This window comes from Entelurus aequoreus, linkage group LG07 (assembly GCF_033978785.1).
Source record: "Entelurus aequoreus isolate RoL-2023_Sb linkage group LG07, RoL_Eaeq_v1.1, whole genome shotgun sequence".
NCBI lineage: Eukaryota > Metazoa > Chordata > Actinopteri > Syngnathiformes > Syngnathidae > Entelurus > Entelurus aequoreus.
Window position 1 is genome coordinate 32,131,676 of NC_084737.1, and position 23,276 is coordinate 32,154,951.

Genomic DNA, 23,276 nt, shown 5'->3' on the forward strand with positions numbered 1-23,276 from the left:
GAGACGATGGGAATCAAGACGTCATTGTGTCGATTGTGTTTATTCCGACCAAAAACCCAATAAATAACCATCCAAAAGGCGCCAACAAGACTCCATTTACATATCGTGACCTTAATATTAACTAAGTATTAGCGATATTGTTATTATAAGTGTTAACATTAAGGACCTATTTTTAGCGGCGCATTGATCGAGAGGCAACTTCCTTACGCTGCTGTATTGACATCATCAGCCGGTGGACTGCTTTCTCACTTTGGAGCTTGTGAAAGTTAATTCTAGATTATAAATCCTGTATCTTACCTGTATAGTAAAATGATGTGGACATGAACTGAGAAGTTGGTACACTTTGACAGCAAATTTAGTTTCCGAGATGGCGAAAACGACCCGAAAAAATACTTGGTTCCACCCCCCTTTTTTATTTGACACGATTATGAGTGATTCTTCATCTAAACAGGAATATATCAACATCCTAACAGCATCCTAGTGAGAGCAGACATTGTACAGTAAGTGATGTTTTATTATGTCTGTTTTCTCTCATGAAGTCTGCAGAGAGTAGAAAGATGTGTGGAAGGAAAATTTAACGTTTAAATGATGCATTTATGAAATGAATGCGCCTCGCCGCTGTGCGTTTAAAATGAGCAAAATAGGAAAATATTAAATGTTATTATGAATGTGTCTGTTACTATATTGTACAAACGTTTGTATATCCAGCGGGTATATAAAATGTTGATATAAGTATTTGGATGTTTTTTAAGCGCTTTATTGGCAGAATAGAGCGACTCCTATTGGCTCCAACATACTTTTTTTTACTAGTTAGAATACATAAAAACAATTGTGTGCTTGTCTTACATATGGATTGTGAAATATAGGCAAAAAAAAAGTGCATTTCTCCTTTTGCTGCACAGCGGCTGCAATAGAGTGCACATAAAAGCGATGGTATGTGCCGTGATCTGTTTGGCGGCTAACAGCGGAGAGTTTTATCAATGCAATTTCAATACTGATGATTTGCATTAAATTGTTATTTAAATTTCCGTAAAATACGTATTGAGGCTATATAGCCTGTATTATTTGATTACTTGATTAATCGGAAAAACTATCCATCCATTTTCTACCGCTTGTCCCTTTCGGGTCGCGGGGGGTGCTGTAGCCTATCTCAGCTGCAATCGGGCGGAAGGCGGGGTACACCCTGGACAAGTCGCCACCTCATCGAAGGGCCAACACAGATAGACAGACAACATTCACACTCACATTCACACACTAGGGCTAATTTAGTGTTGCCAATCAGCCTATCCCCAGGTGCATGTCTTTGGAGGTGGAAGGAAGCCGGAGTACCCGGAGGGAACCCACGCAGTCACGGGGAGAACATGCAAACTCCACACAGAAAGATAGAACTCAGGACCTTTGTGTTGTGAGGCAAATGCACTAACCCTTGTACAACCGTGCTGCCTTGAAAAAACTAATCAATAGATTACTGGAATAATAAAATAATCAATATCTGCAGCCCTATATTAAGATTTCTGTCCCTCTGAACTTGGCACTCTTATAATAATATGTATAAATAATAAAGTCTTACGTACTGCCCCCATCATTTATGTATTATTGTATACTATGGAACTGTAGAGTATATAGTACCAATCATCACACAGTGGAAGTGTGCAGGAAATTTACTCTGAAGAAAAACATGTATTGTGTTATTGCAACCCTCACATGAGCCAGTGTGTGTGTAGAGTGCTTACATGCCTCAATGTATGTGTAAAACCGTGTATCTAATCTATGACTTAAATGAATACTTGACACTACAGGGAATTTATCACTTGTATTGACTTCGCCAATTTCATTTTAAATGCACAGATTTTATCAATCACTTACCTTAATCAAAACTATTAAAACCATTTCTGAATACAAGTACAAGACCTACAAATGTTGTTGTTTAGTGACATCTAGCGGCAACTAAAATAAACTGCATTAATAAAAAAGTTACTTGTTTGTTCATATTTGAAAGTTTTTTTTTAAGTGACGGACAACTTTCGTTCTAACTCGCTCAAAAATACATCTACCATAGAATAGAACAGAATAGAATAGAATAGAATAGAATAGAATAGAATAGAGCATAGCATCGGCCGCCAAAAATACCCTTTCAAACCAAAAATGATCAATTCAATTAATTTACTTAAAACAACATCAACATACTCAACTTGTTTCTACAGGTAATGTATTGTAATTGCATTTTAAAACAGCACACAATAATCACTCACCTGTGCATATTTTGCCCAGCATATGGTTCTATACCGAGTTGATAAGGCAACATGTTGTAAAGTTTGGAATATACCACATATTAGCATTATGCTTTTCTATATACTTAAGCAACAGTCCCTAGCAGGCACAATACATTAAAACAACATTGAGAACTTGCTGAATTAGGTCCTGGCGTTGAGCAACTCAAACTTAACGTTGAAATAACATGCTTTTTGACGTTTAATCAGTGTTGGGTTCTTTCATTAATTTGACCATTGAATTTTGGTAATTTTCAAACTAATCTACAATACAAATACAACGCTGAAACAACACGCTTTTTGCAGATATTCAATGTCAGGTGGTGACGCTGAGTTTGGTCATTTCCCAACAAACAATGTGGATCCAACGTTGGACATCAAGGTTGTCTCAATTTACAAATACAACTATTTTCAGAGTCAGTTTAAAAAAAACATGTATGTATAATCAACGTTGTATCAATGTCTTGTGCGTGCTGGGTTTATTCGGATTTGTAAATGTGCCAGATGTTAGATTACATTTTTTGTGAAAGACCAAGTAAGAGATTTATAAGAAATCAATCAATAAATAAATAACCATCTTAACTCATTAACTGTTAGATATTTTCCACTGAGGCAAATACATTTGAGAAATCTACTGTATGTGCTTGTGTGCATGATGTCATGTCTGTTCCAGAGTCTACATAGCTCATATGTATGGCTAATATCTGGGGTTAACAGCCATATCTACTCTAACGACTAACTTTTCTGTCATTTATTTATGTCATGTATGATGAAATGTACTGACATTTACTCCCTGTATTAAATATAATAGTTATTGTCATATGCAAAGTAATAGATGCTACAGTACTGCATTCATCTTAGTCTAGTCAGGGAGGCGACCAAAAACCAGATGGTCACTCTGTCAGAGCTACAGCATTCCTCTGTGGCGAGAGGAGAACCTTACAGAAGGACAACCATCTGTGCAGCAATCCACCAACTGTGCAGCAATCCACCAACCAGGAGGACGCCATTCCTTCATAAAAGTTTGCCAACATGCACCTGAAAGACCCTCAGACCATGAGAAACAAAATTCTCTTGTGTGATGAGACAAAGATTGAACTCTTTAGTGTGAATGCCAGGCATCATGTTTGGAAGAAACCAGTCAACGCTCATCACCAGGCCAATACCATCCTTACAGTGAAGCATTGGTGGTGGCAGCATCATGCTGTGGGGATGCTTTTCAGCGGCAGGAACTGGGAGACTCGCTTCTCATCCAACCTGATGGAGCTTGGAAGGTGTTGTAAAGAGGAATGGGCAAAACTGGCCAAAAATAGGTGTACAAAGTTTTTGGCATCGGATTCAAAAAGACTTGAGGCTGTATTTCCTGAAAAACATGCATCAACAAAGTGTCGCGCAAAGGCTGTGTATAGCCGAAAATGTATTGAATACGTTTCAAATCAAGGGTAAAATGATAAATTCAGTGTTAATATTTGATAGGGCCCCGGGCTCCTCTGTAGTAAAACATTTGGACCCCGACGTCAAAAAGGTTAAGAACCCGTAAGGTCTACTATCATTCCAGGATCGCCTATAAAAAGAAAAGTCATATTGTTGATGAAAGCAATGTCAGGGATAGCCTTAATGCAGTGATCTTTTATGATCAAGTCTACCAACATGGGATGTCTGTCAATGATTGACCAGTCTCTTTGAATGTTGACAATGACCCTCGATGATGACACGAACCATCTCAGATTAGACTCGCTTGTGACAGTTTACAAGAGTCTTACCTGGACTATGGCCTATGGTTTTTACATAATCCTCTAAACCAGGGGTGTCAAACTCAAATACAGAGTGGGCCAAAATTTAAAACTGAACAAAGCCGCAGGCCAAGGTTGAACAAATTAACCTTTTAATAGGGACCCAAACAAGTTTTGCATTGAATATTGAACAAGCAAGGCTTGTATAACTTTATAGTGACATGCAAAATCGAGTTTCAAATAATAATAATAATAATTCAAAAATATCAATGGCATATCAAATAAAATTTAAATAAAAATTGAATGCCTCGTTTCTATTTGCAGCCTTCTGAGGTAAATATCAAAATAAACTTTTTCCACAGGCTAAAAATAAATTTGAAAATAAAATAACAATAATGAATGAATCAAACATTCAAGCCTTGAAGTAGCAAAAGAAAGTGCATGAATAAAACGTTAATTATTGCTCAGTTTGCTACACTGATTTGCTTTAACACTGAATATGGAACAAGCAACGCTTATATAACTTAATAGTGCAAAATCAACTTTCAAAAAACAAACGAAAAAACATCAATGGTATATTAAATAAAAAATGGAATGCCTCTTTTCTTTTTTCCACAGGGTAATAAATTTGAAAATAAAATAACAATGAATAAATCAACCATTCAGGCCTTTTTATTGCTCAGTTTGCGACACACTGATCTAATCTGATGTGCCCAAGCCAGATACCTGCCATCTTTTCTGGGATGCTAGTTCATTAATGTCGGGGCTCAGGTGGGCGGGGTTGGGGAGCGGGGTTTGGTGCTAGAGGGGGGTGTATATTGTAGCGTCCCGGAAGAGTTAGTGCTGCAAGGGGTTCTGGGTATTTGTTCTGTTGTGTTCATGTTGTGTTAAGGTGCGGATGTTCTCCCGAAATGTGTTTGTCATTCTTGTTTGGTGTGGTTTCACAGTGTGGCGCATATTTGTAACAGTGTTAAAGTTGTTTATGCGGTCACCCTCAGTGTGACCTATATGGCTGTTGATCAAGTATGCCTTGCATTCACTTATGTGTGTGTAGAAGCCGCATGTATCATGTGACAGGGGCCGGCACGCTGTTTGTATGGAGGAAAAGCAGACGTGGCGACGCTAAAGGTAGTGCCTTTAAGGCACGCCCCCAATATTGTTGTCCGGGTGGAAATCGGGAGAAATTCGGGAGAATGGTTGCCCCGGGAGACTTTCGAGAGGGGCACTGAAAATCGGGAGGGTTGGCAAGTATGAATATTAGCGGTGAATGCGGTGTTACAGCGGCACCGCCGTTGTATAATACCGGCGGGCCAGCTCTAATGTTAATTTGATGTTGCCTCAAGGGCCAAATAAAATTACACGGCCCGCGGGCCAGAGTTTGACACCCAACACACAAAAACAGAAATTACCTGAAGATCCTCAGTTTTAAAACCTTTACACTAATTAGACAACAAATAAATAACATAAATTAATACATCCAGCAGATGAAAACAGACATAAATAAATAAATGATAAATGGGTTATACTTGTATAGCGCTTTTCTACGTTCAAGGTACTCAAAGCGCTTTGACAGTATTTCCACATCACCCATTCACACACACATTCACACACTGATGGCGGGAGCTGCCATGCAAGGCGCTAACCAGCACCCATCAGGAGCAAGGGTGAAGTGTCTTGCCCAAGGACACAACGGACGTGACTAGGATGGTAGAAGGTGGGGATTGAACCCCAGTAACCAGCAACCCTCCGATTGCTGGCACGGCCACTCTGCCAACTTCGCCACGCCGTCCCTATAAGATAGTTAACTATAAGAAAACATAACGTCCATGTCTAGACTAATTCGGGAACAATGTGCTTTTTAATGTAAATACTGTATATATAAGTATAATCTTTTGCATCGATGCCTTATTTTGAAAAGAGGAAGTACTCCATCGTTGTCGCTACCGCTAGCTTGCAATGGATAAGCTGCTTGAGGAAGCAACACAAATTTGACACAAGTGAGTGGGAATTTTAATTTCTTTCACCGACTCTGCTTGGTGTCGCCCTTAGAGACGAACATTGGCTTTAAGGTGAGGGCTTGTCTGTGAATATAGAAACCACTTATATGTCGAGCTAGCCTCCATGGCTGACGCAAAGCTAAGCTAAGTTAGCTTAAGGCTAACAGTTTTGTACACGCGTGAAAACGCAGCGCTTTCTAAACCGGAAGTGCGTTGTCAATGCCGCCTTTCCACTCGTGAACTGTCACTCAATGCTGCGCCGAGGACGTCCAGCAGGTAGACGAAATGTGGCACCTCGTTCGCTTTGTTTTTTTTAAAAGAAAGTCTTAAATGAAAAACCCATGTGAACTTAACGGTACAATACGCGAGGAGGTGAAACTTGCATGGTTAAAAGCTCTTAAAATAACATGATTATCTATCTATCTATCTATCTATCTATCTATCTATCTATCTATCTATCTATCTATCTATCTATCTTCTGCTAGTCTTATTATGTATTATTTTTACATTTTTTTTGCTGTGAAAAGCGTTTTACATAACCTAATCAGCCACTGTATAATTCTCTGGTTTTTCCCAAGGAGGAGGAGCAGTGATACCATGTGGGAGTCACATGAATGAGAAGGATGAGGCCTGATCAACAAGGAGGCATCTTTAGGAGAAAACTACTAAACACACCGGAGGGGCTTTGTCACTGGTAGAAGTCCTGCAGTATAAGCACCCTGCGTGGGGACCCATTGGTGAATATATGCAATGAACAGTACCACTCCGTCCCCCACAATCAATGGGGATGTGGCAGTCAGCTATGTGTTGGTGCCATTTTTCCTCCTCACCATATTTGGAATCGCTTTAGCTGTGGTAAGTTGGCTGATGAGTAAAACGTACCGTATTGCATTCACACATATTTACATTTCTGTCTTCTCCTTCAGATTGTGTACATTCGTAAGAAAAGGAGGTAAGAATGCAACCTGCTTCAATTCGAGATAGACATGATTGCTATGCTGTTAACTTCTCCTAAAAATGTTACTTTTTGTAGAATCGACAGACTCCGCCATCAGCTGTTACCAATTTACACATATGACCCTTCAGAGGAGGTGAATGAAGCTGAACAAGAGATGCTGTGGAAAGAAGAGGACACTAGGGTAAGGAATGAAAACAATGTAGAAACAAATCTATTAGTTATTTAAAAAATATTGCTAAATCAATTCATGCAGGTCTAATGTGCATCTGTTACTTTGAACACCTGCACAAAATGACACTGTATTTTGTATTCTTTTTTTTAGCCTGTGGTTTTCCGTTGTTGCATCTTAGTTCCTCTAATTTGTAGAAGAAAAGAGAAGATCATACAATGGTTTCAGGGCCGGATTCTTCCCTCTAAACCAGTGGTCCCCGCGACCCGGTACCGGCCCGTGGACCGAATGGTACCGGGCCGCACAAGGAATAAAAAAAAAAAATTATATTTTTAATTTTTTTATTAAATCAACATAAAAAACACAATATATACATTATATATCAATATAGATCAATACAGTCTGCAGGGATACAGTCCGTAAGCACACATGATTGCATTTCTTTATGACAAAAATAAAAAATAACCATACTTATATTTTTTTGCCCATATGCGACCTGTATCGGATTTCCTCATGTCCATGTGAACAGTGCAATTCCGAATTTTGCATATCTGACTCAGGCCTCCTTTTGTATAGGGAAACAAATTGTATATATAAGTGATGCATTCTCAATGTGTCGCATACATCTAACCAGAACGTCAACTAAAAGCAATAAGCCTCTATTTGCCAAAATAAATTAGTAATTGATAACGCAGCAGAAAACAGGTGAAAATAATGTTTTAGGACAGGGGTGCCCACACTTTTTCAGCAGGCGATTTACTTATCAAATGACCAAGTCGAGGTGATCTACCTCATAAATTATTGTGTGTGTGTGTGTGTGTGTGTGTGTGTGTGTGTGTGTGTGTGTGTGTGTGTGTGTGTGTGTGTGTGTGTGTGTGTGTGTGTGTGTGTGTGTGTGTGTGTGAAGGCTGCTTCAACATGTAAACAGTACAGTTTGTACTTCCATCCTTTTATCTTTTACCGTTTGTCCCTCTCGGGGGCTCGGGGGTGCTGAAGCCTATCCCACCTGCATTTGGGGCGGAAGGCGGGGTGCACCCTGGACGTCATTATATATACACGTAACGCTCTTGAAGGAATACATGAAAACACTAGATAGGTAGGTCGTGAGTTCAAACCAAGGCCAAGTCATACCAAAGACTATAAAAATGGGACTCATTACCTCCCTGCTTGACACTCAGCATCAAGGGTTGGAATTGGGGGTTAAATCGATAAAAAGGATTCCCGGGCACTGCTGCTGTTCACTGCTCCCCTCACCTCCCAGTGGGTGATCAAGGGTGATGGGTCAAACGCAGAGAATAATTTCACCACACCCAGTGTGTATGTGTGTGACAATCATGGGTACTTTAACTTTTTTAATTGTATTAATTTTTATTATGTGCATGAACACAGAACAGTTAGTATTGTATGGATCTTCTAAACAAGAAAGAGGTTTTAGCACGTCAACATTGGTTCGTTAACAGGCCTTTACAATTTAATTATTGAATGACTGAATATTTTCAAACACATATCCTTACGATAACCACAAATATAAGTGTTTGTCCTACATGTAGTATGTTGTTGACAGACAAACCCTGAAATGCGCTTCCGCGGCGCGACCGCGTGAATACATTTTTGGCAGGGAATCAGTTTTTGGCTCAACACCGACAGCAGCAAGTAATAGAGATGACTTACAGTTGTGTCGATGTCATGATCAATGACTCGCCGGCTGATGGTATCATAGCAGTAAAAATAAAATGTGTCCTGTTCACTTTCTCCCAGGTGTACACATACAGGTATATGACGTGGAACATGTATGATGTTGAAGTCAGACATTTTGGCGGCATAGCAAAAACCAAAAACTCGACCACCAAAAAAGACTGATTACCGAAAATAGCGCTGTCGAAACCGGATTTCAACAAAACGTCCACTCCGCTGTCTGGAGTGTTGTCAGCATCTCTGAAATGTGGGTGTATTTAAAATATATCGCAGGTATACCCGCAGACAGCCATCTACAAAATGTGCAAATATTAAGAGGACATTGGCGGCTTTTAAGCAGAGAAAGTCCCAACTGGAGCAGCAGCGCGAGTCAAGTGTGACGTCATTCTCGCTGCACCTCGCCTCTTTCTCTCTTTCACACTTGACTCAGCCACTGACGCATTCATGGCCATACAAACCTTGGGACAATTCTAACGCAACACACAATCTGTAACTGCCAGGCCATTACACTATGATGCGGTTCACAGGCAGCTAATCAATGTCATGTCATTAATAGCGTGTTATGCGTGTGCGCTGCTGTTATGCAGGTTAGCTAACAGTGCAGTATAGTCAAGAGATGTAAATGCTGCTAACCCTTATTATGGCAAAATGAGCTGGCACTGTATACTACCCAATCAGATTTATGCTTATCAATCAATCAATCAATCAATCAAAGTTTACTTATACAACCCTTAATCACATTCTAGTGTCATTTATTAACAATGTTGATTTATGGATATGGATATTAATCATGAAATGCTTTTACTAGATACTAATAAAACTGTAATGATAAATTTTACAGACAAAATGGTACATGAATGTACAGTGTATCCCCTGCTTGTGCCACAGCACACATCTTGTTGTGCAAGATGTAAATGTTTTAAGAACATTTGATAGGCTCCAGCACCCCCCGCCACCCCAAAAGGGACAAGCGGTAGAAAATGGATGGATGGATGATCACTTATAGGGGTACATGTCTAAAATTCCCCCCAGACATATACATTGTATTTTATATTGTTTGCTGTATTTAGTGCCATCTAGTGGTTGGTAGGAGTTGAACAAAATGTGTCACAGAGTTGTTTTCTTCTACCTAGATTAATTGGAGAGAGACATTGGATAAACCATGTTCAAATGATGCAATCTAGATTAATCCATAAGCAATGCTGTGACATATGACAATGTTGTGTTTATTAAATTACTGGTCAACTTTAGTTCCAGTCCACGTTCTGCAGTTAATGCTTACAAACAGTAGGTAGCAGTGTTGACCACACCAAGTCAGTCGCGCATAAAGAGAGTGTGGCCAACTCAAAGTTCGCCTCAAAATGGTGCCCTGTTGTCACTTGAGGGGTTTTTGACCAATCATTTAGGGCGCCATTTTGTCCAAATTGTTTGTGACATTTTGTCTAGACCAGGGGTCTTCAAAAGATGAAACTACGGGTCCAACCTGGACACAAAGGCTGTACTTTACAGACACATTCACATACTACAATGTAATATTTATTAGTGTTGGCTGAGATTGTCATGTCATGCTGGCACCTAAATTCCTGTGATGCTAGGACCGCACAATGGACGGGCCGCCAGCCAATCACACTGTTAAGTTCAAGTTAAAGTACCAATGATTGTCACACACACACTAAGTGTGGCGAAATTATTGCATTTGTAGGTATATTTGTATTTGTGAGTTCAAACCCCGGCCAAGTCATACCAAAGACTATAACAATGGGACTCATTACCTCCCTGCTTGGCACTCAGCATCAAGAGTTGGAATTGGGGGGTTAAATCACCAAAAATGATTCCCGGGCGCGGCCACCGCTGCTGCCCACTGCTCCCCTCACCTCCCAGGGTCAAACCGTTGAGACTGTTTACATTGGAACTCCTTTTGCAAGTTTTTGCTATCCGATGAAAATATCCATATTTTCTTTGTCATTTATAAACTAAACTCCCTGCAACATCTGATCAAATGACTGTTTTTATCATCAGTAACATACTGACCACTGTGTATATATATATCTATATATATATATGTATATGTGTATATATATATGTGTATATATATATGTACGTGTTATGTATTGAACCGTTTCGGTACGGGGGTTTCGGTTCGGTACGGGGGTGTACCGAACGAATTTCTAAGCTAAAGTCTTAACAAGCTGCTTTGCTTCTTCTGCCTCTGTCTCAACACCCAGCATTGTCCCACCCACACAACCATCTGATTGGTTACACAAAAAGCGGTAACAGCCAATCAGCAGTGCGTATTCAAAGCGGTAACAGCCAATCAGCAGTGCATATTCAGAGCGCATGTAGTCAGTGCTTTAGCGTCGAGGAGATAGGTGTTTAGCAGGTGAGCATCAGGCAGCGTACTCTCCCCAAATTAAAATAAACACCTCCCAGTCAACTACTAGTAACATCACTATGAGCCCGTTGACGTTCTAGAAACTTAAACTGCAGCTCAGCTCGCTCGCAGTCCTGGCTTGAGGTGAAGGCTAATTAGCTTTTAGCGTAACGTTAGCTCATTTTGCACTGTGTGTGTGTGTGTGTGTGTGTGTGTGTGTGTGTGTGTGTGTGTGTGTGTGTGTGTGTGTGTGTGTGTGTGTGTGTGTGTGTGTGTGTGTGTGTGTGTGTGTGTGTGTGTGTGTGTGTGTGTGTGTGTGTGTGTGTGTGTGTGTGTGTGTGTGTGTGTGTGTGTGCGTGTGTGCGTGAAGTCTCTCCTGTTGCTATTGTACTATTTTTTTCAGCTATAGTTACATTAATCATTAGTAATGGAGTAGCCTAGTTTTGAATGGCAGGGTCCCTGCTATCACATGTTGATAAAAATATAACATTTACATAATAAAAATCAACTACAGGCTTCCCAAATGCTGTAATAAATTAAGCATGATGAGTTGACTTGAAACTGTTTAATGTTGCACTTTTTATATGTAGAAGAAAAGTTTTGTCATTTTATTGTTCTTACTGTACCGAAAATTAACCGAGCCGTGACCTCTGAACCGAGGTACGTACCGAACCGAAATTTTGGTGTACCGTTACACCCCTAATATATATATATATATATATATATATATATATATATATATATATATATATATATATATATATATATATATATACTGTATATACTGTATATACTGTATATGTGTGTGTGTGTGTGTGCTTTGTTGTTAAGGCGGCTGCCTTAACAACAAAGCGCCACCGCCAAAACTAAAGTCTTAACAAGACTTGAGTTTCTGCCTTTGCGTCTGTCAGTACGTCTCTGTAGCACCCAGCATTGTCCCACCCACAGAACCATCTGATTGGTTACACGCAGAGCGGTAACAGCCAATCAGCGGTGCATATTTAGATCGCATGTAACAGCCAATCAACAGTGCGTATTCAGAGTGCATGTAACAGCCAATAAGCAGTGCGTATTCAGTGCTCCTGCAGTGTGGTGAGCAGTAAGGTGTTTAGCAGGTAAGCATAAGGCAGCGGACTCTCCCCAAATTATGATAAACTAGTAACATCACTATGAGCCCGTTGACGTTCTAGAAACATAAGCGGCAACTCAGCTCGCTCGCAGTCCTTGAGGTGAAAGCTAATTAGCTTTTAGCGTAACGTTAGCTCACTGTGCGGCGTGTGTGTGTGTGTGCGTGCGTGCGTGCGTGGGTGCGTGCGTGCGTGCGTGCGTGCGTCGGACAGCAAAGCCCTGTCTGTCTGAGAGAAAGACAAACATTATTGACCTACAGTTAACAACTAAGTTATTTCACTTTACCTTTTTCTGTGTTGAAGCAGCAAAAAAAGGCATTATGTTAAATGAAGAGTTTCCTGAAGCTATCTCTGATAGTTGATATAATAATGTAACTGCATCATAAAGCCTACATGAATTACATGGTGTTCAGGGATGAATAGTCTCTCCTATTGCTATTGTACTATTTTTTTCAGCTATAGTTACATTAATCATTAGTAATGTAGCAGCCTAGTTTTGAATGGCAGGGTCCCTGCTATCACATGTTGATACAAATATAACATTTACATAATACAAATCAACTACATGCTTCCCAAATGCTGTAATAAATTAAGCATGATGAGTTGAGCATATGTCAGCGTGTGGCCCCACTTCTTTTTTTTTCAAACGCTTATTGCAAATGCTTACTTACAGTGAGTCATTAATTTGACTTAGTAGGTCATTATTTTGTCTTAGTAAGTCATTATTTTGTCATTATTTTGACTTAGTAAATTACTAAGTCAAAATATTGACTTACTAAGTCATAATAATGACATACTTCGTATACCAGGTAACTAGGACTGTTTTGTTTTTACTTTACAGTCTGTGGACTATTGTCCCCCCTGGAGAGACGCCACCTTAACTAACACATTTTCTGGGGGAAACACTGTATGTATGTATGTATATATATATATATATATGTATATATGTATATATATATATGTATGTATGTAAAAATGCGTGTATGTATATGTATACACACACGTGTGTATATATATATGTATGTATATATATATATATATATATATATATATATATATATATATATATATATATATATATATATATATATATATATATATATATATATATATATATATATATATATATATATTAGCTTGGGTAAGTTTGTTGTTTTTGCACGTGCCATTTACGGGTACACATGATTTTCTCTGGTTTTATCAAAATATAACTATAGATCTCAACACTGTGTATGGAAGAAAGTTTCATTTTTATGATTGCTGCCTTTGATAAAAACGTAACTACATTTGATGTATTTTATTTAGACTCGCCGAGTTGGTGCTTTACAAAACACTCATAGCAAAAATGTGTTTTAAGAAATAAAAATAATATCAAGATAATACTTAAATGGGAAATACTAAACGTTAAAATTATATCAAACAAACCTTTAACAAAGTGTTCACTGCAGACTCGTGCATTCTTCGACTCTGCTCCCTTGGACTGAGTGCGTGCTACTTTTCTCGTCATCGTTTCGTAAAATGTTGCACTCTTCCGCCCTTCTTGATTACCTCCCGAGGAACTCTGAAGAAACCTTAATCCTTTTTGCGATTTGAACGATTCCTACAGCTGAAAACAGTGCAATCATAGGCCATTTTTCTTAAAAAAAGACTAAATGGTACCTATCGTACCCATTGAGAACAGACAGTTTGACCACCACGCATATTCAATGAGCCGGACGTGATGCCATGTAAAACCAAGCAATTGATGGTAAACAGTGTGCAGCTGCAATGTTTATGGCATGGGCATAGGAACGGGTTCAACATTTGGGGAGGGGGCGGGGGAACGACACGCACGCATACACACACACGGAAAAATTATACATATACAATTTTCCCCAGACAGTGCCTGTTGTCTGCTGGTTGATTTGCCAAATAATTGGACAACTGTGCATTTATGGGATGACTTTCTTGTGCAGTTTGTCCTGGTTAATTGCCTTGCAATAAAAACACAAAACTCCCTTCTGTACTGCCTCATAATGAATTATCAAGAAAAAGTCAGTGTACCACTTTTCTTGAAAACATAAAGTTTTGTTTGACAGAAGTTAAGTGTCCATGAATTTTAGGTATGGCAAAATTCACAATGTCACAAAATGCCACTGAACTGCACTGACCACAAGCAACACCATAAAATACCCACTGTTATGTTAGTCCGTTTGCTCTGGGTTCTCCTTCACTTTGACTCCCTCCTTCAAGCCCATAATGTTCCTACAACAGACAACATTACATATAGTAATATACTGTATCATCATTTGACTTAAAAACATAACCCAAACCCTATAGTACGATATGAATGAGTAAATCATTATCATAATGAAATAAAATTATCTTTAAAAAATCAACTTGTCAGTCATCAGCTGTTCTCCTTTCTTATTATAATCAAAAATATGATTTTGAAATATTTATTTACACCCTGAAGTTCCACTTCACACTCGCTTCTATTGCTTGGATATTACTGACGTCATGTCTGGCTCATGTCCCCACCCATTAAATTTGCGTGGTGGTCAAGCTCGCTCTGTTCTCAATGGGTACAAGGCACCATTTAGCCTTTCTCAAAGAAAAAATGCCCTATACTTGTGTTGTTTCCGGCTGTACGAATCGTTCCAATCGTGAAAAAGATAAACATTTCTTCACAGTTTCTCGAGAGGTAATCAAGAAGGGCAGAAGACTGCAAGATTTCACAAAACAACGACAAGAAAGGCATGCAGCTCACACTCCAATCCAAGGGAGTAAAGTCGAAGAATGCATGAGTTTGCAGAGATCACTTCGTTAAAGGTGTGTTAGATATACTTTTAACGGTTATTATTTCCTATTTAAGTATTATCTTGATATTATTTGTACTTAAACACGTTTGCTACGAGTGTTTTGAAAAGCACCAACTCAGCGAGTCTATATAAAAGAAAGCAAATGTGAGCAAAACCTAAAAGAGTTAAGCTTTGATATATATTAATCTTTCAGCTTATACACAATGTAGACATCTATAGTTATATTCACATAAATACAGGGGACAACACAGAACTGTGCGTGCAACAACAACAAACATGGCTTATTTAGACGCAAAAATTATGCGAGTCTTGATACCAATTTCCTTGACCCAGCCACACACAAAGAAGTTGTAGACCTCCATGCTTTTACATGTTTTCATCTCTGTTGTCGTGTAGAATGGCGTCTGGAGTACAATAGTTCGATATGTCTGAGAACGCGACCAACGTATAGTCCTTGATATCACTAAACAAATCTTTTTTTGATGAAGTATAGGGATCTATTCCATTGTATAGTTAGTATTTTTGCTCTTATCTAATTTTGCAGGAAGATTTAATCCTCTTTTGTACTCCTGATAGTTTGCGGACTGCTTGCTGTACTACAGCCAGCTTAGATTGGTTGACCACCACTGGTTTTCACTTCCGGGAAGAAGTCACATATCGGAATACAAGCGATTCCCTGACATTATATCTGAGTTGCATTAACATGACCTATAGGCACATTCTGCACTTCCGCGTTTCAGGCGATGGACAATTAATATTACGGTGGATTGCACTAACAATCACAATATTTATTACATGCACTTAAAATGACAATAATGTATTTGCACAACCAGGTCTTCGTAGTTATATTTAGGCATAGCAATCACATAAGAACACAAAGTAATGTGATCTCTTGTCTTTTTCTTACATTTAGTTCTGCTCTCATAATATAGTAGAGAATAAACTCAATTGTATTACAGAAAGTTTCTGAACAAATTAAATGTTCAAAAAAACATTTTACAAAGTGATTACTGCAGACACAAGCAGTTTGATTATATTCCACAAAATGTTAGTGATTTTGAGCATTGAAAGCGATATTTTTAAGAGCCATTTCCTTTGAACTTTTGTTTTGCCAGACTTTATTAACTTAATGAGCCAATTCTTTTGGGACTCTTTGAAAGCTCTTTCCTGTCTTTCTATTTGAACAACTGAAACACCCAAGAACAGAACAGCAATACGGCATTTTCTGCTCAAACTCTACACTCACTTGTTTTAATGCTATGCTCAAGCTGCTTGACCACGCTCTAGCTGGATTAAGCCACTAAGAAGAAAATCGAATATAACGTCATATGCAACCCAGCTATTAGTTATATTCATTTCATTTTATTTTTATTTTTTTAATTTTATTTCAGGCAATGACATAAAAAAGTACAAAGTTGACAACACATGATAATATAAATTAATATAGTGCAAAAGGTAATGTATAGTATGTAATGCATGATTGTCCAGTTTTGCCTGAAAGGGAGTGGGAAGAAGATAATTTATTTAATCCCACCCAGTTCTCCATTCAGTGATTATTCACATGAGCTGCACTCTTACTTTGTTCAAGGATTATAATACAGATGTTGTATCATAGTGGCATCACCACAGGTAACAATAATTATTACACTGTAACAATCATTTGTGTCAACAATGTAGGAATAATGAATATACCAACAATGGTAATAGACAACATAGCAATAATGGTAATAGACAACATAGCAATAATGGTAAGGAAACATTGAGCACATGTTAACACTTTGAGACAGAGTACAGCAGCAGGTTAAATTAAAGACCCTCATCTCTATATTTGAACCAGACCCCATGTTTGTATAATAGTTTAAATCGATTAATAGTTTGGCATTGCTTGTGTTGTAAGTCCAGTTTGTTCCATAGTTTTATTCCGCATACAGACACACAAAAACGTTTACGAGTGGTTTGAGCTCTCGGCAATAAAAAAATATCCAAAGCTTCTGAAATTATGAGCCTGCACTCATTTTATAAAAAAACGTTGTAGATTAGGCGGCAATAATTTGTTAAATGCTTTATATAAGATTATTAATGTATTATATTTAACAAGGTCATCAAATTTGAGCAACTTTGATTGCATAAACAGATTGTGAGTATGTTCTAAATAACCAACCTTGTGAATGATCCGCACTGCTCTTTTCTGTAATATGATCAGAGGATGAATTGTGTTGTGGTAAGTATTCCCCCATACTTCAACACAGTATGTAAGGTTTGGGAGTACCAAGGTGCAGTATAGAGTACGGAGTGCATTTTCATTGAGGTATAGTTTTGCTTTGTTTATAATTGAGAGACTTTTGGATATTTTTGTTGTAATGTGTCTGACATGAGGTTTCCATGATAGTTTACTATCAATTATTACTCCCAAAAATGTATTCTCATTTACGATTTCAATTTGGGTACCATCAATACTTATTTTCTGTTCAGACGTTATGTTGCGATTTCCAAACATCACTATCTTAGTTTGTTGTTAACAAATTAATTGTTAACATAAAATTGTTTGTTTTAAAACTAATAACGAACTATTATATATTTTACTCATTTCATGACATCAACTGAGCTTTCTCAGTCTACTATGTACTATGATTCTATTGTAAGACATAATTGCACATCATATCTAATATAATTTTACACATGTTGATAAATGGTCAAGCATAATTAGGTGTTGTCATTGTGTTGCAGTGTAACCGTTACTCACACAGAGATTACGCTTTTTTTTTAATAACAGTAAATTCTGCTTTTTCATTCTTTTAGTGGTGGAATGTTTCTTTTAGCTAGTATTTATGTGACTTGGGAACACTGATGAAGTTAGCAATTAAATAATGGACAAGTGACCATGCCAGAATTAAGAGGATTTAACTCAAAAGACATGTGAGAGGAGCGGTTAAATTCAAAACTTCAATTTTGAATATTTAAATGAAGCGAAAGATGACAATGCCACTGAAGAGAAAATGGCCCCCAACCATACAAGTTTTGTGTTAAGGCCGCATCAGGTTTGCACACCAAACGAGACATTTTATTACAGGTATAAAATGCATTAAAAAAGTGACATGATGACAGAAATCATAATAATCACACAAATGAAAAAATGCAAAGCAAAAGTACCGTATTTTTCGGACTATAAGTCGCAGTTTTTTTCATAGTTTGGCCGGGGGTGTGACTTATACCCAGGAGCGACTTATGTGTGAAATTATTAACACATTACCGTAAAATATCAAATAATATTATTTAGCTCATTCATGTAAGAGACTAGACGTATAAGATTTCATCGGATTTAGCGATTAGGAGTGACAGATTGTTTGGTAAACGTATAGCATGTTCTATATGTTATAGTTATTTGAATGACTCTTACCATAATATGTTACGTAAACATACCAGGCACATTCTCAGTTGGTTATTTATGCGTCATATAACGTACACTTATTCAGCCTGTTGTTCACTATTCTTTATTTATTTTAAATTGCCTTTCAAATGTCTATTCTTGGTGTTGGGTTTTATCAAATAAATTTCCCCAAAAAATGCGACTTATACTCCAGTGCGACTTATGTCTTTTTCCTTCTTTATTATGCATTTTTCAAGGTTCAAGGTTTTATTTGTCACATGCAGAGTGCACCACAGTGAAATGCTTTTTTCCATGCTCTTCAGATATTGCATACAGTGGGATCCAAACACTAGTTGCTGAATATAATACACTAAATACAAAAAATACAACAATTTGAATAGCATGGTCTTTGTTCGGCCGGTGCAACTTATACTCCGGAGCGACTTACACTCCGAAAAATACGGTAAATAGCGTCAATGTAGCACAAAATCAGAACAAAGAGCAAACAAAATACCTAATGCAAAACAACACACCAAACTAAAAGTTACACTGCACTAAATGATACTTAAAATTAGTCATGGCCTTTACATGACTCACTCAAGTGAGCGTGGAATTGGTGGTCTGTGTTTGGAGCGCACCTGAACACATTACCCAACACGAGAGGAGCCGTAATGGGCTGCGCGACTCCACCATACGTTGTTAGGTGGTTTTGCGTGGACACACCCCCATACAAAGGCTGTTCCAAGACTACAGTGGACAAAGTAACGTCTCTTAATGCTGGCAGCATTTATGGTACCGTTGCAGATCTAGTGCCTGCCATGAAGGCACACACTCGCAAACAGCGGGAGGAGGGGAGGAGGGGGACAGACAGAAATGACTGTATCTCTCCTGCCCCCACACTCAGCACAGTGAAGGAAGTCACATGACCTTATGTTGCGCTTTCAAAAATAAAAGCATGTATACTTCTGCTGTATATTTTTTGGGTGGGACAAATGCGTCTTTCTCCAATATTGGTTGGGACATTGGTTAAGAGTTTCACAGAACATCCATCCATCCATTTTGTACCGCTTGTCTCTCTCGGGGTCGCGGGGGGTGCTGGAGCCTGTCCCAGCTGCACTCGAACGAAACTAATTTTTGGGTGTATGAATATATGATCAAATGAACTGGAAATATGATATAAAATATACAACAAAAAGTGGCAAGAAATATGTCAATAATTAACAAAGCCGAATATTACCTTGACCAAAAAACACTCCATATTCTAAACTGTTGGCTATATTACCATATCTGAGTTATAGTGAAAATATAGCGGAAATAACTAAAAAAGTATGTTTCATTCACTTATTGTGTTACAAAAAACATCAGAACAGTGTTCCTCAAACTTTTGTCACCAACTACCACCTCAGAAACCACTTGGCTCTGCAAGTACCACCATAATGACCAACAATAAAATACAGTAGCGTAGTCTGCCTAAGTATTCAATAAAAACAAGGCAGAGTTTTTTATTTAACAAGTACAGAGGGATAAGCAATAGCAAATGGATTGATGGATGAAGTATATTTAATATTTTAGCCACTGTAACATAACTTTTACTTTATTTATAATGCAATAGACTGGGTCCTATGTTTCCACTTCTAGTTTAGAATAATACATAAAGTTGGCTATTGAGAATAATCAAACTCTTTACTTATTGAATCAAAAATATTGAAATTCAATAACTTGGTGCATTTCCAAACAGCTAAAATTAGGCATAAAGCAAACTATAACTTGCTCCCCAAGAATGCATAACAGTTTGTCTCAACAAAAGAGGAGAAATATAACCTTAGAGAAAAAAAAGGTTTTTAAACATCGGTATGCACATATCCAGTATATCAGTATGTGGAATTAAAATATGTAATAGATTAAGCAAATAAATCAAACAATATAATAATATCCAGGTTAAGAAATTGTTCAAACTCTTAAGTGTTTACAAAGTACAAGGAAGGAGATTTGTGACAAACATCTTAAACCTCTTTTAAAAAATGAGAAAATCTTACTCATCTCATGTGAACCACAAATTAACCATTTTTAATGAGAACTTTAATTATTGTTTATTTAGTCATTTAATTATTATTTACTCACTCATTTGTCTATTTACTGATGGATTTATTTATTTATTTTGTGTCACAGAATGAGTAGTAACAAATGTTAGTCATTGTTATACTAAAAGGGGTAGGATTAAATAAGCTGTGCTTCTCCCTACTCCCTATCTGACCTGCTGTAATGACAAACTGTAATTATGTAATGTATCACATTGTAATTGAATGCGTGCTCGAAATAAACTAATACCATTACCATAAATGATCATGCATGCTGAACATTATGATTTTTCTTCAGCTTTAATAAATTGATGGCCACTTGTCTGCTTTAGTTGACAATGCTCAAGAAAAAACAAAAACACTAATAGCATATTATTTGTATTGAATTGAGGAGCTGTTTCCTGATTATTGTTTAGTTAAATTTCCCATAAAACCCTTTACTAACATGTTTTCACTTTTGCTAGGTTGTTCAAGGTTGGGCACGAAGTTATCAACAGCGGCGCCCTCTTCTGTCCAAAGATGCTTGAAGATTAGAAACCATGGCAGCTCCAGGGGAGTAGCTGCACTAAACACAGGCTAGGTATTTTTGCCCATGGTTATTATTTTGCCCAATTCATAAACTACAACAGGCAACCTAGTTGTGGTATGCTAATACCAAATGCTGAACTTTCAACTTATTTATTGTTAAATAATTTATGAGCTTTCACTTTGCTCTCCATTTAAGGAGCTCAGTGTTCAGGTGCAACTTGCCGTACCCTGTAAAATGTTCTTTATTTACATCAGAGACAGAGTATGGTGTGATACATAGGACTCAGTTGTTTACTGTAGAACAAGTTCAAACCATCTGTGTGGTATGAGACTTACTGAACATGTCCATCTGGGTATGCAGCACATAAAAAGACAGATTTACATAAAATCGTCTTTCTGGATAAGCAAGCTATTATTGAAGGCCTAGTTCTGGTCACTTTCACTTTTTATTTTACTCAATGAATGAATCACTATGGTTTTGTTTTTATTTACACACAATGTGGTGAACTGCCACATCCACTGGTCTGGATCATTTTGTGGCTTTGCCAAATCAGATCATTCTATTGGAAGGCATGAAAAGCTCAATATGAAAGTAAACCCGATCCAGTTTTCCTCTGAATGACTCCTGCTACAAATATGTCCTGTGCATAAGATATGGCACCAACCAGGATACACATCCAGCCAGGAATGAATGCCATCATTCTGACTGTACACAACATACCCTCCTACTTTTATTTCCTTTAACCTTAGTTAGCCTTTTGTTGTAATTCATAAATGAGCAGTTTATTTAATTTGAACAAATCATGCATTCAATTCGACTGAGAGGAAGTGTGTTGATAAGTACATGATATGATGTTGCTGTCATGACTCCAAATGACTTTAAATGTATATATTTCCTGTGAAATAGCTGAGGTTTTCCTGACAAAAAAACTATATTTTAATTTTACAATCATACAAATGATGTACTTGTTACTGAGCCTCTAAATTCCGCCTGAACTTGAATAGACAGCTACTGATGTGAACTTGTCTGCACTGTTTATAGTTTTTTCTGCTATGAGCTGCAAATGGTGCCTCATGAAAATGTTTATCTCAATAAAAGCAGAAACTACTTATTTCTATTGAAATAAGATGTTTGCAAGATAACGTTGGCCCTGCAACACCATCATGAAGTGTACGCGGTGAAAACATTGGTGGAAGGCTGACATGAAACATACTTTTTATTTTAAACGAATACACTACTGGTTGCCAGTTTTAGAACACCTCATTTATAGCAATAAGAACGTACACACATTTCGCTGGGACGTCAAATTCAACCACGTTTAATATTGAACATCCTTTACTGCAATGTTGTTTGTAAACTCAGCTACTGTAAGACCCTCAAGCCCTAAGACAGTGAAAGGTTTTTTCTTATGTTTTTGTTTTTACGGTATGGAGCACCACAATAGATTGGAAACCATTAAATAAATCAGCATGTGGTTAAAGTGTAGCCTTTCAACCTTAAGAGCTGTTACATAATACTGATATTTACCATTTAGAAATTAAAGCTACAAGTACAGTACAGCATTGAGTGTACCCAAACACACTGACAATATAACCATTTTAACACTTGGATGAAATATATTTTTGTAAATGAAGCCCATGGACATAATTATAAGTAGTAAACAAGATATATTTACAAATGTCAGTTGAAACACTAAAAAAGTAAATAGATATTATCCACATATATTATCTGGAGTTTTAATTCCTAAACAGTAAATGCAATATTTGTGTTAAACATATTCAATTAAAGTTATAACTCAGCACTTAAATTATATGCTGATTTGTTGATTTATTTCAAAGCCATTGTGGTTGTGTAAAAGTGTACACTGTAAAGGCAAAAGTCATTAAAAAAACCTCTCTCCAAATACATCAAGACCAGTGATTCTCAAACTTTGGTACGTTAGTTCCACCTAGTGTGATGCCAAATAATCACTTGAATTAAGTAGTGTTTTATTTTCTTAATGTTACAGTGGCCAATAATATTAAATATACTTGTTAAAGCTCCACTTAAGAACTTGACAGAAGTGGCATTCAACTAGTTGTAAGTGAATGCATCATCCCAAAAGTTATGAAAATATTTGATGAATGTTGACAAGTTACTTGGTACTGCTTTAAAGAAAATAACCATGTTTTTAATGAATAC

At 37.5% G+C, this 23,276-nt stretch overlaps 1 protein-coding gene across 5 annotated transcripts; it reads left to right on the top strand.

Annotated features, from left to right (window-relative positions):
- The first annotated feature begins 5,761 nt into the window (after positions 1-5,761).
- smim29 (small integral membrane protein 29) lies at positions 5,762-22,974 on the top strand. Of its 5 annotated transcripts, none has more exons than XM_062053240.1 (5): positions 5,762-6,000; positions 6,579-6,855; positions 6,927-6,952; positions 7,034-7,139; positions 14,993-15,133. In XM_062053240.1, the coding sequence occupies exons 2-5, from the start codon at positions 6,751-6,753 to the stop codon at positions 15,005-15,007; spliced, it is 252 nt and encodes an 83-aa protein (XP_061909224.1). In that variant the 5' UTR covers positions 5,762-6,000; positions 6,579-6,750; the 3' UTR covers positions 15,008-15,133. The 5 variants fall into 5 exon arrangements, with proteins under 5 accessions (XP_061909224.1, XP_061909219.1, XP_061909220.1 ...); XM_062053235.1 differs by lacking the exon at positions 14,993-15,133 and adding an exon at positions 21,031-22,974 and having other exon boundaries at positions 5,782-6,000; XM_062053236.1 differs by lacking the exon at positions 14,993-15,133 and adding an exon at positions 21,031-22,974 and having other exon boundaries at positions 5,949-6,072.
- Positions 22,975-23,276: the final 302 nt, after the last annotated feature.